Source organism: Tachysurus fulvidraco, chromosome 16 (genome assembly GCF_022655615.1).
Source record: "Tachysurus fulvidraco isolate hzauxx_2018 chromosome 16, HZAU_PFXX_2.0, whole genome shotgun sequence".
Taxonomy (NCBI): Eukaryota; Metazoa; Chordata; class Actinopteri; order Siluriformes; family Bagridae; genus Tachysurus; species Tachysurus fulvidraco.
The window spans coordinates 4,688,114-4,703,014 of NC_062533.1; the positions used below are offsets into that span (position 1 = coordinate 4,688,114).

The 14,901-nt window shown below is 36.1% G+C and overlaps 1 protein-coding gene across 1 annotated transcript; it reads left to right on the forward strand.

The window, feature by feature from the left end:
• Window positions 1–11,374, forward strand: LOC113642589. Its single transcript, XM_047801949.1, has 18 exons — window positions 1–376; window positions 590–752; window positions 2,122–2,271; window positions 2,454–2,611; window positions 2,752–2,928; window positions 3,036–3,177; window positions 3,299–3,486; window positions 3,779–3,920; window positions 4,010–4,182; window positions 5,394–5,582; window positions 5,773–5,926; window positions 6,085–6,234; window positions 8,349–8,509; window positions 8,669–8,845; window positions 9,507–9,648; window positions 9,903–10,090; window positions 10,319–10,460; window positions 10,591–11,374. Exons 1-18 carry the CDS (start codon window positions 194–196, stop codon window positions 10,764–10,766), a joined length of 2,955 nt encoding a protein of 984 aa, XP_047657905.1. The 5' UTR covers window positions 1–193; the 3' UTR covers window positions 10,767–11,374.
• The last annotated feature ends 3,527 nt before the right edge of the window (window positions 11,375–14,901 follow it).

The following is a 14,901-nucleotide window of genomic DNA, read 5'->3' on the forward strand; positions in this document are numbered from 1 at the left end:
TCAGTGTAAAATGTCTAGCAACATTAATAAATATGTATGAGTGTGTGTGTTTCGTGGAATTCATGATGCCTTACATAATCGCTTCACTCTGCCCCAGTGCAGCTGTGGGTCGAGAGCTCAAGCAGAAAAAATTACCCTCAAACCCTCACGCACAGGAACAGATATATCACCAGGAAACTCACAAACCACAGCAATGTTTTTACACTACTTAGTGGAATACCTCGATTTAAAGAGCTGCCTTATAGGATTTTTTGTTTTCCTTCTACTTCTTGATATCATCAGGAATAAAAATCCATCCAACTATCCACCAGGACCATGGCCCCTACCTTTTTTGGGAAACATTTTCACTGGGCTTGACTACAAATCCATAAACAAGGTAGGTTATATAACACCAGTGACATTTAACATTTTGTTTGTTTTTTGTCCATTTTTAATATAAATATCACACTTTTACACAATTTTTTATTGTAATTTTATAATGTATTACAAAATTAGGAACAGCATAATTGTATATTTTTTGCTTTGTATATTTTTACTGTATCTCCACCTTTCATTCTTTTCTGTGTTACATGCATGTATTTAAACTCAGCTTGCAGAGAAGTATGGAGATGTGTTCAGCCTGCGCTGGGGCAGTGAGAAAACTGTGTTTATCTCTGGACATAAAATGGTGAAGGAGGCTCTCATTACTCATCTGGACAGCTTTGCAGACCGTCCTGCTGTCCCTCTGTTTGACAACATATATAAGGGAACTGGCAAGTAAAATAATAATAATAATAATAATAATAATAATAATAATAATAATAATAATAATAATAAAAATAATAATAATAATATTTGGGGCATGAACTTTTGTGCTTTTGTTGTGTATTAATGAACAGTTTATTTTTTAAAGTGTTATTAAAAATAATTGTCTTTGATGCTAAATTGTCAGGAAAATAATATTTTTTAATCAATCATTTGTTTCGTTTGTACACTATAAATTTTGTACAGGTCAAGAAAACAAGCACTATACTAAACTACAATAAATACTATACTACCTATTTAATTTTTACTATTACATTTTTTCAATATGGGTAATTGTTTTGCACAAAATAATATCAGTTAAATGTGATTTAATACAGATAAAATTTACTTTTAAAACAGGCAAATACTTAAACAGATCTACAAATCATACATGACATAAATATATACATAACAAAGACATATTATATGGTTATTATAATGTAGTGGAGAAAATGGTACAATCAATAACAATTATGTATTTAAACAGTATAGAACAGTTTATATCTTTTTTAAGCATTAAATATAATTTAGCTTCTTTTACAAACTTTAGTTTCCAGTAACACATGGCAGTGTTTTTAGGACACTAAAATGATCTTCACAGCTAATGTTAAATATTAACAAACCGCACATGATATCAGCTCCGGGTTTTATTTATGTTATATAGCAGCAATACATAATTATTAACGCACCAGAGTCTCTTTTTCTCTCATGAAATGCGGCTTGTCATGTTGTCTAAAAACTATTTGTAAAACTACATGTAAAATTATCTGATTTGAAGATTTCCTGTGACAGAAACACTGACAATTGAGAATTAAGTAAAAGTCTTTTTACAGTAAATCGCAACACTTTATAATTTTATTTATTTATTTATTTATTTTAGGCTTAAATTACATAAATGTCTATCTTTCAGGTCTCCATAAATTTGCTACTGCCATTCAGACTGTAATTGTTAAATAAATGAGTCAAATAAATAAATGAAAAAAAAAAGAAAATAGAAAAGAAACAATAATAGGTTTTACTTTGTGAAACAATGACATGGATATCTTTACTCTGTACAGTGTACCTGAGACTGAACCAGTCACTTCCCTAACTTTACACATAACCCAATACAAATGACCAAACAAATCCACACTGGTGTTTAACATGTTTTATTGTCCATACTGTGACCTTTCATCAACTTAATCAATAAAAATAAAGTAAATTAACTGCATTCAGGCATTACCAAGTTGGTATATGAAATATAAAGTTTCTGAAAAAATAATATATAAATATATATAAATATGTAAATGTAAGGTAGCTTGATTGACTGAGACTTGTGCCACGCTCTGTGCTCTGAAGGTATAGGTCTGAGTAATGGATACCTATGGAAGAACCAGAGGAAATTTGTTATCACACATCTACGTCACTTTGGTGAAGGGAAGAAGACTCTGGAGCTAAGTATCCAGCAGGAGAGCATCTTTCTGTGTGATGCTTTCAAAGCAGAACAAGGTAAGGGGTAAGATTCTTGAGCAGGTTTCCTAGATAAAGCCGATTTTTGTATTAACTTCGAAATATACAGTAGCTGAATTCAGGACAGTTCATTATGAATCATACATGATGTTTGAAATAGATCAAGTTTTGAATAGATATACACAAGCAAGTTATCAATGGGATGTTTTGTACCTATTTAGGTCCTTTTGATCCTCAGTTTTATCTGAACAACGCAGTCTCAAACATCATCTCTGCACTAGTTTTTGGCCACCGCTTTGAATACCATGATGAGAATTTCCTGAATATCTTGCGTTTGGATACTGAAGCTGTCTTTTTAGCAGGTTTGCCCAAAACTCAGGTCAGCAGGCAGAAGTTTAGCTCTTACAGCAAATCAATTATTATTCACAGTTTGACCAGTGTATTATATGATTCTGTGTAATATCTTCACAGAAATATTTACTACTGTCTTATTTTTGTGTCCTCTGTGGTGTTTGGTAGCTGTATAATGTTTTCCCTCACCTCTTCAATTACCTTCCTGGCCCTCATCAGAAGATGTTTTCAAACTATGCAAAAATAATTGAGTTCTTACAAGCAGAAATAAAGAAACACAAGGAGGATTGGGATCCATCAAATCCGCGTGATTACATCGACAGCTACCTTCTAGAAATGGAGAAGGTTTGTTTAAGATCGTTCTCTGGAACTTTCTGTGGGTCTGAACTGCAAAAAATGTTGAGGATCCATGAACATGAACAATTTTCAGAAGTATTCTTTCTAAATTATAGAGAAAGAGTGATCCTCAAGCTGGATTTAACATCGATACATTATTGATGGCAATGCTGGACTTGTTTGAAGCAGGGACAGAATCTACAGCCACTACACTTCGCTGGGGTCTTCTCTTCATGATGAAGTATCCTGAGATACAGAGTGAGTTCATACATATATTAATTCATAAACAACATGATACTTCTGAGTCTGAAAACTTTATGCAGTTTTTAGACATTTAATTTGCCGCACAACTACTTTTTAAAGTGTCTTATCTTTCCAGAAAAGGTGCAGGCAGAGATCGACAAAGTAATTGGACAGTCGCGCCAAGCCTGCATGGCCGACAAACCCAACATGCCCTACACTGAAGCTGTTGTTCATGAGATCCAAAGGATGGGCAACGTCGTGCCTCTGGGTTTGCAAAAGAGGGCCTGTAAAGACACTGTACTGGGTGGATTCTTTATACCAAAGGTTTGATCCTAATCACTAAAAAAACAAATTGTGTGTGTTTGGAGTTTCCTTCAGGTGATCCTTTTTAGTCCCTCAGTTCAAAGACATGTGCTGTAGGCTGAATGGCATGATTAAATTGCTGGCAGTGTGTGATGGAATGCGTGCATGATTTTTTCTGTCCATAGTCCACCACCTTGTGCCCTGAGTCCGTGTGATAGGCTTCAGGTTCCCTCTGATGCTGTGTATGAAAAATCATACAAAAAATAAATAAATAAAATACAGTGTACCAGATATATTTGTTTTCACTTGTTAGGGTACAACTGTGACTACAAACCTGTCATCTGTGCTTAATGACAAAAGTGAGTGGGAAACACCAGACAAGTTTAACCCAGGGCACTTTCTGGACGATCAGGGGCAATTCCTGAAGAAGGATGCTTTCCTGCCCTTTTCAGCAGGTAAAGCCAATATGCTCTATATATGTCTGACAAATGGTTGAAAAAAGTAAAATTAGTTAACCTTAATTTCTCATTTATGTGTCACATAGGTAGAAGAGTGTGTGTGGGGGAGCAGCTGGCTCGTATGGAGCTCTTTCTCTTCTTCACCTCTTTGTTGCAGTGCTTTACGATCTCCCCTTGTCCTGGCGATAAGCTGTGTTTGGAGGGCCAGATGGGCTTCACATACTCACCCAAACCTTACCGCATGCATGTGACCTCACGCTAAGCTCACGTTAAAGGTGGGGTGCACGATGTTTGAAAGCCAGTGTTGACATTTGATAGCTCCGCCCCACACATACATACGTAACCCAGATAACTATTATGGTGGAACCTGTTGGGGCAGCTGACCGAGGGGATATTTTTATCAATAAATGAACTCTATGAGTAATACTATGGTAATACAAATGTGTTTTTGTAGTACTCTGTGTTGTATCGTGAAAAGTTTAGATCCGTTTCACACGGAAGATGTTCAGTTCTCTCCAGCGCTGGAAAGCTAATCCTATATTAACAGGGTCCTGCTTCTTGCCTTATCGAAAGCCTTTTTTCACTTTTCGTTTTTATCCTCCATGTCAATGTTTCAATAGCTTTCTGCTAATGTCACACATGTGCATTGAACATTCTCTCTGCCGCATATTGACAAGACACGCCCCTTTCTGCTCATTGGCTACATGTTTGTTTTGTTTGTCGGCCCGACTCAGTTTTCTGAAGCATTTCTCAAACAACGTGCACCCCACCTTTAAGATCTCAGACACATATATCTGATGTTAATTTGATTCTCAGTTCAGGTGTGAGCTCAGTGTTTGACTGATCATGTTCGATGAAAAAAAACAAATTGTTTCTTAATTCACATGGAACTGATGTGCATATTGGTATGAAGTCCAAGTCCGTGGGATGTGGTTAAGGTGTTGGGCTACTGATCATGGGTTTGAACCCTAGGTCCACCAAGCTGCCACTGCTAGTCCCCTGAGTAAGACCCTTACTGCTAAATGTCGTAAATGTAAGTCAATTCGACAAGCTGTTTTCCAGTGTGATGTACTTTGAATTTCAAAATCCTTCATAAATAAAGTCAGATGATGCCAGTCAATGTGAACACTTTTTTAATCTGATGTTTATGTTTATGGTGAATCAATAAAAAAAAAAAAAATTATGAAATTGAAATTATTGTGGCTTTTCAAAAACATCCATAAAAAGGCATGTGGTGTTCAGTGGGAAAACAGGCCTGGAATTTTCTTCCCCTGGAGCAGAATGTAAATATTTCATGGGGGCCTCTGTTTTATTTGGAGACCACAAGAGAATGATTGTGTAGCCATGAACTTCGCGGAATCCTGTGTACCGTGTGCACAAATGTAAGCACTTGTGGCTAAGGTACATTAGAGAACTATTCAAACGCACAGTGCTCTCGGTTACTCCAAATTATCGAATCCTCGGACCAAGATAGCTATGGTTTTTTATTCTTTATTCGAGCTGTTCACTTTTAAAGAATGGCTGATTTTCACTGGATTTTTCTTGCTCTTCATTCATATTTTTCTGAACAAAAATCCACCTAACTTTCCTCCAGGTCCAGTGCCTTTGCCTTTCCTGGGAAATGTCTTTACAGGAACTGATTATATGACTATGAATAAGGTGAGAGTTTTGTTCTAGTCTAATAATGACTTCCAGTGATGATAATTTTTAGATTAAGACACGATAGTGTTTGTTTGAAAGGTTAAGTCTGTGGTTAAATATAAACTTGATCAGATAACACATTGACAAAATGCTGAGTAATGATGAAAAATCATCAACAAATCATTTCTTCCCGCTCCTTTTTTACCAGTTAGCAGAAAAGTATGGGAATATTTTCAGTCTCAGGAGAGGTCTTACCAAAATCGTGTATGTTTCTGGATATAAGCTGGTGAAAGAAGCTCTTGTCTCAGAAAGCTTTGCTCGTTGTGTTCCACCGTTATTTGATGATATTTACAAAGGCAGAGGTGAGCCAATCTGAACAGCATATTACTCTGTACAGTGTGTACAAATAATGTCAAATGAAAGGAAAAAAGGTTTAATATATGTTTACAATTGGGTTTTTTTTTTTCTGATTAATATAACTTGATTTATTCTTCTGTATCATGGAACCCGGGGGAAAAAGGTCTCTCATTTAAAAATGGCTACTCACAGAGAAAGCACCAACAGTTTTCTGTTAGTTTCTTCAAGAACTTTGGAGAGAGCAGAGAGACTCTACAGCAAAAAATCCAACAGGAATGCTACTTCCTGTGTGGATCATTCCAACAGGAACAGGGTAAATACTTTTATTAAAGCTCTGTAACACTGATCAGGATAAAGAAGTTACTGAAAATGAAACCATTTTTCAAACATTCTTTTTTTGAAGCAAGTTATGTTTCTCTCAGTTTTACAACCAACAGTAGTCCAACAGCTTAAACACTGTTATAAATGAATGAATAAATGAGGTCTTAAATATAGAAAGAATTGGATATGAACTGTTCCGCGTTGCTATACCATTAACAGCCTCATGTGCAAACCAAACTCAACCTTGATCCTTAATCCATGTCACAACTCATATTAATCAACAACAAGCACCATTTCCCAAGACCATTCACTAATAACTAACCATACCCACATCTTCCTAATCACACTAATGCACTTAACATTCGCCTGTCATAGAGAAGACTCGCTATCAGTTGCTGTCATGGCTGTCAGTGATTTGTCCAAGCTTTTTTGGTCTGATTGATATCCTGCTGTTGACTTATTGTGTATAGATTGAGTATATTTAGTCTCAAGCTATATGCTCTTCACTCTGAGTTGCTTTGGATTGTCTGCTTTGATTTTCTTTTCTAATAAACCTGAATTTGCTTCCAAACCATGTGCATGAACTTCTGTTTGATGTTGTAGACTGCTGTTTTTCAGAGACACAGGGAAGACATTGGTTTCATTAATTTAATTGCCTTAGCTGATGAAAACTGGCTTTAACCACAGAATTGACCTGTTTGTCAAATTTAAAATCGCTGTCCATAATTTCACCTATCTTTAACAGAGCATTTAATATAAAGGAGTAATGATCCTAATTCCATTTTAAGGGGCACATACTTGTGAAATATTTGGGCTGTATATCACAATTCCAGTTTTACTCTCATTAACATTCAAAAAATTCAAGGCCATCCACACATCTTTATATCTTTTAGGCAATCCAGCAATAAATTAGGAGAGCTGGTATCATTTTGCTTCAATGGCAGATAAAGTTGCATGTCATCTGTATAACAGTAAAATGAAATGCCATACTTCCTTAGAATAGACCCAGTGAAAGCATACAGTATACAGGGAAATAACACTGGGCCAAGAATAGACCTCTGAGGGACTCCGCAAGGCAGGGTCACAAATGAGAACAGATAGGTAGGATTTAAACCACTCACGAGCAATGCCCTTAATACCAACACAATGGTCCAGCTAGGAAATCAAAATATTATGATCAATGGTATCAAATGCAGCTGTACGATCTAAAGCATAAGAATAGAAAAATCTCCAGAATCTGTAATTCTTGAAATAAAATTATCATTAATAACTTTTAAGAGTGCAGTTCCAGTGCAATGAAATCCAATTAAATCCAGACTGAAATACTCTCTGTCCATGTAAATCAAAAAAGATTGCAGCTGTATACATAATATATGATAATTGGAGAAAACAGATTTGTCCATATTAGGTTTTTTAGTTAATGGTTGATGAATGAATGTTTAAAGTCCAGTGGAACGACACCCGAGGTCAGACTACTATTTATAATTTCAAGGATTATACAGTAGGTCCAATCTGTTTAAAAAACGAGAAGGGACTACATCTGTGAGACACGTGGAGGGTTTCTTATGATCAATAACGTTTTCAAAGAATGATAAAGACACCGGCTCAAACTGGTCAAAAACAGACAAAGCAGAGTTGGTGACAAAGTTCTGGCTAATCTTACCTATAAATTTTTTTTAAAAACTTTGCACAGTCATCTGAAGATTAGTAATTAATTGTACTTAAAAGAGTTTGTGGTTTGTGATTATTACATTAAAATATATTGAAAATTATTATATTCATCCCATAAGTCAGAACTCATTTTACGTATACACTCACGAACACCTACCATGTACGTCATTGTGTATAGAATTACAGACAGTATCTGGTGCACAATTTGTCAGCCCATCTCAACACATCGATGGAGATGGACGACATAATAATTCTAATGAAGACAGTAGTGACAAAGACATAGTAGTGTCTGTAGTGTACTCATTATAATAATTAGTACTCAGGATTCTTGTCTTACATACAAAGTACTGTATGTCCATATGAGATATTCAGATAGCATAGCTTTTGTTGTTGTTCTCCAGGGTAACATTCAAAACAATGCTTTTTCAACTGCAGGCTGTCCATTCGACCCTCTCATCAAAATCAATAATGCAGTAGCCAATGTGATTGGCAGCCTGGTATTTGGGCAACGCTACGAGTATGATGACCTTCAGTTTCAGAAACTTCTCCGCATGAGTGCAGAGTCCGTGTATCTCACTGGTTCTGTGTGGAATGAGGTACAGAATTCAGCTCTGCACTCTAATGAACAAAAATAAAGTGCAACAGCTCAAGTTTAAATATGCTGTACAACCTCTACCCTTCATTAGCAATAAGCAGCTCAATCTGAGGAGATTTTGTCTATATATACACATCACTCTGTGCTTTTCTTTTTTCAGATGTATGATGCATATCCAAGCATAATGAAAATCTTACCAGGACCTCATCACACTATAATATCAAACTATCGCAGACTGGCAGCCTTTCTGGGAGAGAAGATTGAGAAACACAAACAGGACCAGGACCTAAATGAGCCTAAAGATTATATCCACTCCTACTTTACAGAAATTGAGAATGTAATCAAAATGCTTAAGTGCAATGTGCTAAGGATGATATATGGTTTATTTCTGTATTTCTTTATTAAAAATAGGCTAGAGAAGAACATCAACATACACTTTATGGTCAAATATATGTGTACAGCCATATGTACAGCCATATTCTTGTCTTTGTATGTGGTAGCGTTACAGTTTCCCTTCAATGGAACTAAAATGCACAAACGTGTATCAGCATGACGATGCCCCAGGCACAGTGTGTGCAAAAGCTCCATAAAGACATGATGTGTTGTTTGGAGTGGATGAACTCAAGAGCACTAACTGTGACTCAGCCCCACTGAACACCTTTGGGATGAACTGGAACACCGACTGAACCCCAGACCTCCTCACTCTTACACCATCAGTGTCTGATCTCACTAATGCTCTTGTAGCTAAATGATCATTAATCCCCACAGACACACACGCCAACATCTAGTGGAAACCCTTAAAGAGTTAAGCATATTATAACAGTAAATAAGGGAACAATGCCATGCTAATGCCCATGGTTTTAGTATGACCACAAATGGGTGTTATGGTCAGGTGTCCACATGTCTTGGGTTATATTTGCCTGTTCATTCACGTCACTCATATTTTTGTTTAGTGTGGATTTAATTTAGTTTTAATTTCCTTTTATTCGTACTTCCAGAGGAGACATGACAAGGGGGCCCAGTTTAACACTGAGAACTTGGAATGGTGCGTAGTGGACCTGTTTGAGGGAGGAACAGAGACGACAACGAACACCCTCCGCTGGGCTCTGCTTTACATGATAAAATATCCACTGATACAGGGTGTGTGTTTCTGACTGCTGAAATGCACAAAATGTCATTACACTGTGTGGTCAAAAGTTTGTGGAAACTACAAACTTGTGCTTGTTGTGCTCCACTATTCTCTGGCTTTTCACTAGATGTTGGAGTGTGTCTGTAGGGATTAGTGATCATTCGGCTACAAGAGAATTAGTGAGATCAGACACTGATGTTGTAAGAGTGAGGAGGTCTAAAGAGTGAGAAAAAATGACCATAATATTCACTTTCCCTCCACTTAGAGAAAGTCCAGGAGGAGATTGAAAGTGTGATTGGACAGATTCGTTTCCCCACTATGGCCGACAAAGCCAACATGCACTACACCAATGCTGTCCTTCATGAAGTACAGAGGAAAGGGGATATTGTCCCACTGAATATGTCCAGAGTGGCCACAAAAGACACTACACTGGGGGGATATTTGGTACCAAAGGTAAGGAATAATGCATTTTGGTATAGTCAAACCAAAAAAAAAAAAAAAAAAAAAAAAAAAAAGAGTCATTCATTCATTCATCTTCAGTAAACACTTACACTGCTTAAAGAAAAGTTGATTAAACCAAAATATACTTTATTTGATGCTTTACTGATTATTTCTTCTTCAACCAATAACCCACATTATTTGATTTATAATTATTTTTAAAGATTTTTCTTGTATTTATAGGGAACTGTAATGATTACCAACATCTCTTCTGTGCTGAATGATAAAAATGAGTGGGAAACACCAGACACCTTCAACCCAGAGCACTTTCTGGACTCAGAGGGTCATTTCCGAAGGAGAGATGCATTCATTCCATTCTCTGCAGGTACTGTACACGGAAAAATATTTCAAAACTATGTAATTCTACATAATGCATCGTCAAAAACTCACTCATTTACGGAGCCATGGTGTTGAATTTTAAAAAGTCATGATCTTTAAATGCCCATCGTTTGTAGGTAAGAGGATGTGTCCTGGTGAGTACCTAGCTCGTGTGGAACTGTTCCTTATCTTCACATGCCTCCTGCAGAAATTTACATTCAGCTCTCCACCTGGAGAAGAGCCCATTGTGGACAGTCAGCTTGGCTTCACTAAGGTCCCCATACCCTATAAGTTTTGTGCTTCCCCGCGATGAACTTCTTTGGGACAGTTTTGTTGACACCTGAAAACACATTTAATGTTTAACTCTTGTATGGTGTTCGTATTTTTGTTACTCAGCCAGAGTTGGTGGGTCTGGTAGACCTGCTGCATTTTTTGGTTACACAAACCACAATTGTGTGGTTCAACACAATCAAACATTTTATGTTAAAATACTCTACAGATGTTTGCTTCATCCCAATTACAAGCAAGATAAACAGCATATATGGTTAATATTTACCCTTTACCTTTATTACATAACATTTTTTAATTAAAGTGCTTGTTGTTTTTTTTAATAAAATGTAATAAAAAAAGAAAATCAAATTCAATCAAGTTATGAGTGGAAAAAAATCAACAAATTTACAAGGAAGCAAAGTTTTTCAATACTACTGATGTTTATGAATATGGTTCCCACAGAGCCGTACAACATACAAGGGTTAAAGAAAGGAGTTAATATGGAATTTTACTTAGTTCTTTACATTCTTAAAAAACTTGTTGAATTCATGTGTACACTGGTTCCACATGACTGAATTGAGTAACACAGTTCTATCCAACATGATTTGTGTGTGTAAAAAAAGCCCAGAATAAAATCAAACAAGAAACTGACACCTGACAAAAAACTGACACCTGAGCTGAGAACCAAACCCATAGCATCAGCGATAACATCCTCATGACATTTCACGATTAATACTATGTGAATTGATGACGTTTATACTACATCCTAAAATCTAGAAATCATAAACTTGTTTTAGCAAATCTTCTTTGGTTGAGGTATGAAATATTTTTATTTATTGTTTTATTCATCCCTTATTCCGTTTTAGTGAGATGTATCTTTGAAGAAAATATTAAATCTATTTTAATTTTGGAATAATTTTCATATAATACATTTCTTATTCAGCAAGTTAAACGGTGAAACTAAAAAAATGTCCTTTTTGTCCATTGAATAAATAAAATAAAACAAAGCATTTATGGGGAAAATATTCAAAACTGTAGTACATGTCTTGCCAAAGCATTTACAGGTTATTAGGAACAATTAACAGCGGAGAGATGTGATATAGATTATATTTTTTTATTAGCACATCCTGATGTTTTTTATTATTCTAATCCCAAAACCATATTTGTCAGCACTTCTTCCGGCACGTCCTGGTTTGCAACGCTCACTTGATTGCGCATGTGTGTTTTTCTAAGGGTCTCTCTATCTCTTTCGTTCACTCACACACACACACTCTCACACACACACACTCTCACACACACACACTCTCACACACACACACTCTCACACACACACACTCTCACACACACACACACTCTCACACACACACACTCTCACACACACACACTCTCACACACACACACTCTCACACACACACACTCTCACACACACACACTCTCACACACACACACTCACACACACACACACTCACACACACACACACACTCACACACACACACACTCACACACACACACACTCACACACACACACACTCACACACACACACTCACACACACACACACACACACACACACTCACACACACACACACACACACACACACACACACACACACACACACACTCACACACACTCACACACACTCACACACACTCACACACACTCACACACACTCACACACACTCACACACACTCACACACACTCACACACACTCACACACAGAGTCAGTGAGTAACAGGTAGACTTGGTCCATAACATCCCCAGGTAGGGAGACTCGGGCTTGTTTCTACACACATTTTATACCTCTTTTCACGCATGCCGCAGTCCTGTCCAGAACTTCGAACAGGGGGGTTTTATTTTCTTTCTTTATTCTCTCCTTTCTTGGAGAGGTTTAACATGACATCCGGGAGAACTTTTGGAGGAACCGACTGCCCGGATCGACTTGAAAGAAATCGCACCTGATTACGGACAGTGATTCATTCACATTTGTGGATTCGGTTTTTACACCCCACCAGGACTCAACATTTGTTTCGTCAAGGAGGAAAAACCGGACACACAGTGTCCGAATATTATATAAAAATATAAAATGCAACAAAGTTAGTCTGTGATCATTTTGTTTTATAAAATTAATAAGGGCTCATTATATTGAAGTTTTCTGTCCACAATAAACAATGATTTCGCACAATTGTCTGTATGGTGTATATTGATTTTGTAGAATGTTAACTGTGCAGGAACAATTTAGGTCATTTCATTCAATTATTACACATCAATATTATATTTTATGTTAGTTCAACTTGATTAATTAGGCTTTTTTATGTAAATGAGCTACATGCATAATCTCATTTCCTTTCAACAATTAAGAATAAAAAGAAAAGAACAAAAATACTAAATGAAGGATAAAAATTTTACACAGAAATTACTGGAATTAACATGCTTAGTAAAGCATAAATTAAGTGTATGTAGCAGGTACTCACTGGCAGATATATAGATAATCCTCTGATAGGAGTGCTCTGGAAATATTAGAAATATTACAGAGAAATCAGCGACGCAGAACAACAGTTGCTCATTCTCCATTCACTCGGTGTATCTTTATTTTCAACTTCATTTTAACTTTGCATCTGCAATCATGAATCATTTTCTGTGATTTTTGTCTGTTTTGCATTGAAACAGGTTATATCCACATTTGGACAACATGAAGCCTTATATTCTTCAAAGGTCTGTTTTCACATAAATGTATCCTCACATTTTACACGCGTTAACTTATCAACATTTGTATGAATCCAAAAACAAACATTTTCCCTTTAAATCCCATTTTTGGTCTAACATCAATCATGTTTACCCCTTTCCTTTAAACACCTTACATCTTTGTCCAAAAGTTTTGTAATAACTGTACAATTTTTAAGTGTTCACTTTATACAACAGAATAAATCCCATTTACAGTTAAACTGTATTACATTTTCTCTCTAAGAACACAAACTTCAATAATAAACATATCTGTCTCATAACTTGAATCTGTATCATTGTAATATTAACGTGTGCGCGCCCATAACCAAGGCCGCAGCCATAACTGGTCTTACTCTGAACATTCACATTAACCTTTTACCCTTTTAACATTGGACTACACACATAGCTGTTTTCCACATGCACTGAAATAATCCACAAATGCCCCAGAGCCATAAGGAACAAATAAAATAAACAATATGGGGACGTCGGCCGCCATTTTCGCCACTGCGTACTGTTAAACTTTAACTGTTTACACATTTGACACTTTTAGCTTACAGAATACACATCACTGGAGATTCATATTAGCTTATAAACATCTGTAGGTCACATAAAAAGGTGTTTAACTAACCTTAAAATATTAGAAATATTAGAGAAATCAGCGACGAGGACAACAGTTGCTAATTCTCCATTCACTCGAATTATGAGCTCATCTTGCTCTGCATCGCCAATTGTCCCAGTGTAACTCTGTGTCCATTTGATGAAATACATGTCATTGTGTGTTTTTCCTGTAATCTTTCATTAGTATTTAATTATACAAATCAGAGTAAAATAAAATACCATTGCAATAAAGGAAAGGGAACAAAAAGTAAGAATTATATTAAGAAATAAACTTTTGTGAGTTTCACATGTACTACAAAACTAGCTTGCACAAAACAGTCAGTAAACAAAAAGCGATGGCCTGCACGTATATATTGATTGTCAAAGTATTTGGTATCTGTACAGAATTTCTTGGGAGATTTACATTTCATTTAATTTTCACAAACATTTTACAGAAATAGGATTAACATGTGCTCTATTGTAAGTGCTGGTGGCTGATTTTGCAGCCTTAATCACTGATTTGGATGCAGCTCCCACTTGAACTCCGACATTTTAGATAACATCCTATAACAGAAAATTCTAATTTATCCATACTGACACCACCACCAGGCAAATATCTGCACATTAAGGATGAGTTGTGATTGATATAAATAAAATCATTGTAATATGGGATGTCGTTGACTTGACATTCTGTTCTTAGAAAACAATAATTAACATTAACTACTAGGCATGTCCAGATATTTGTCATCTGGAAATGCTTTTGTACTGTTTATGATAAAGTTATGTAAAATAACTGCTCAGTGCTGCAAAACAAACAACTCTGCTAATGCTAATTTAATTCTATTCTGTATAAACTAT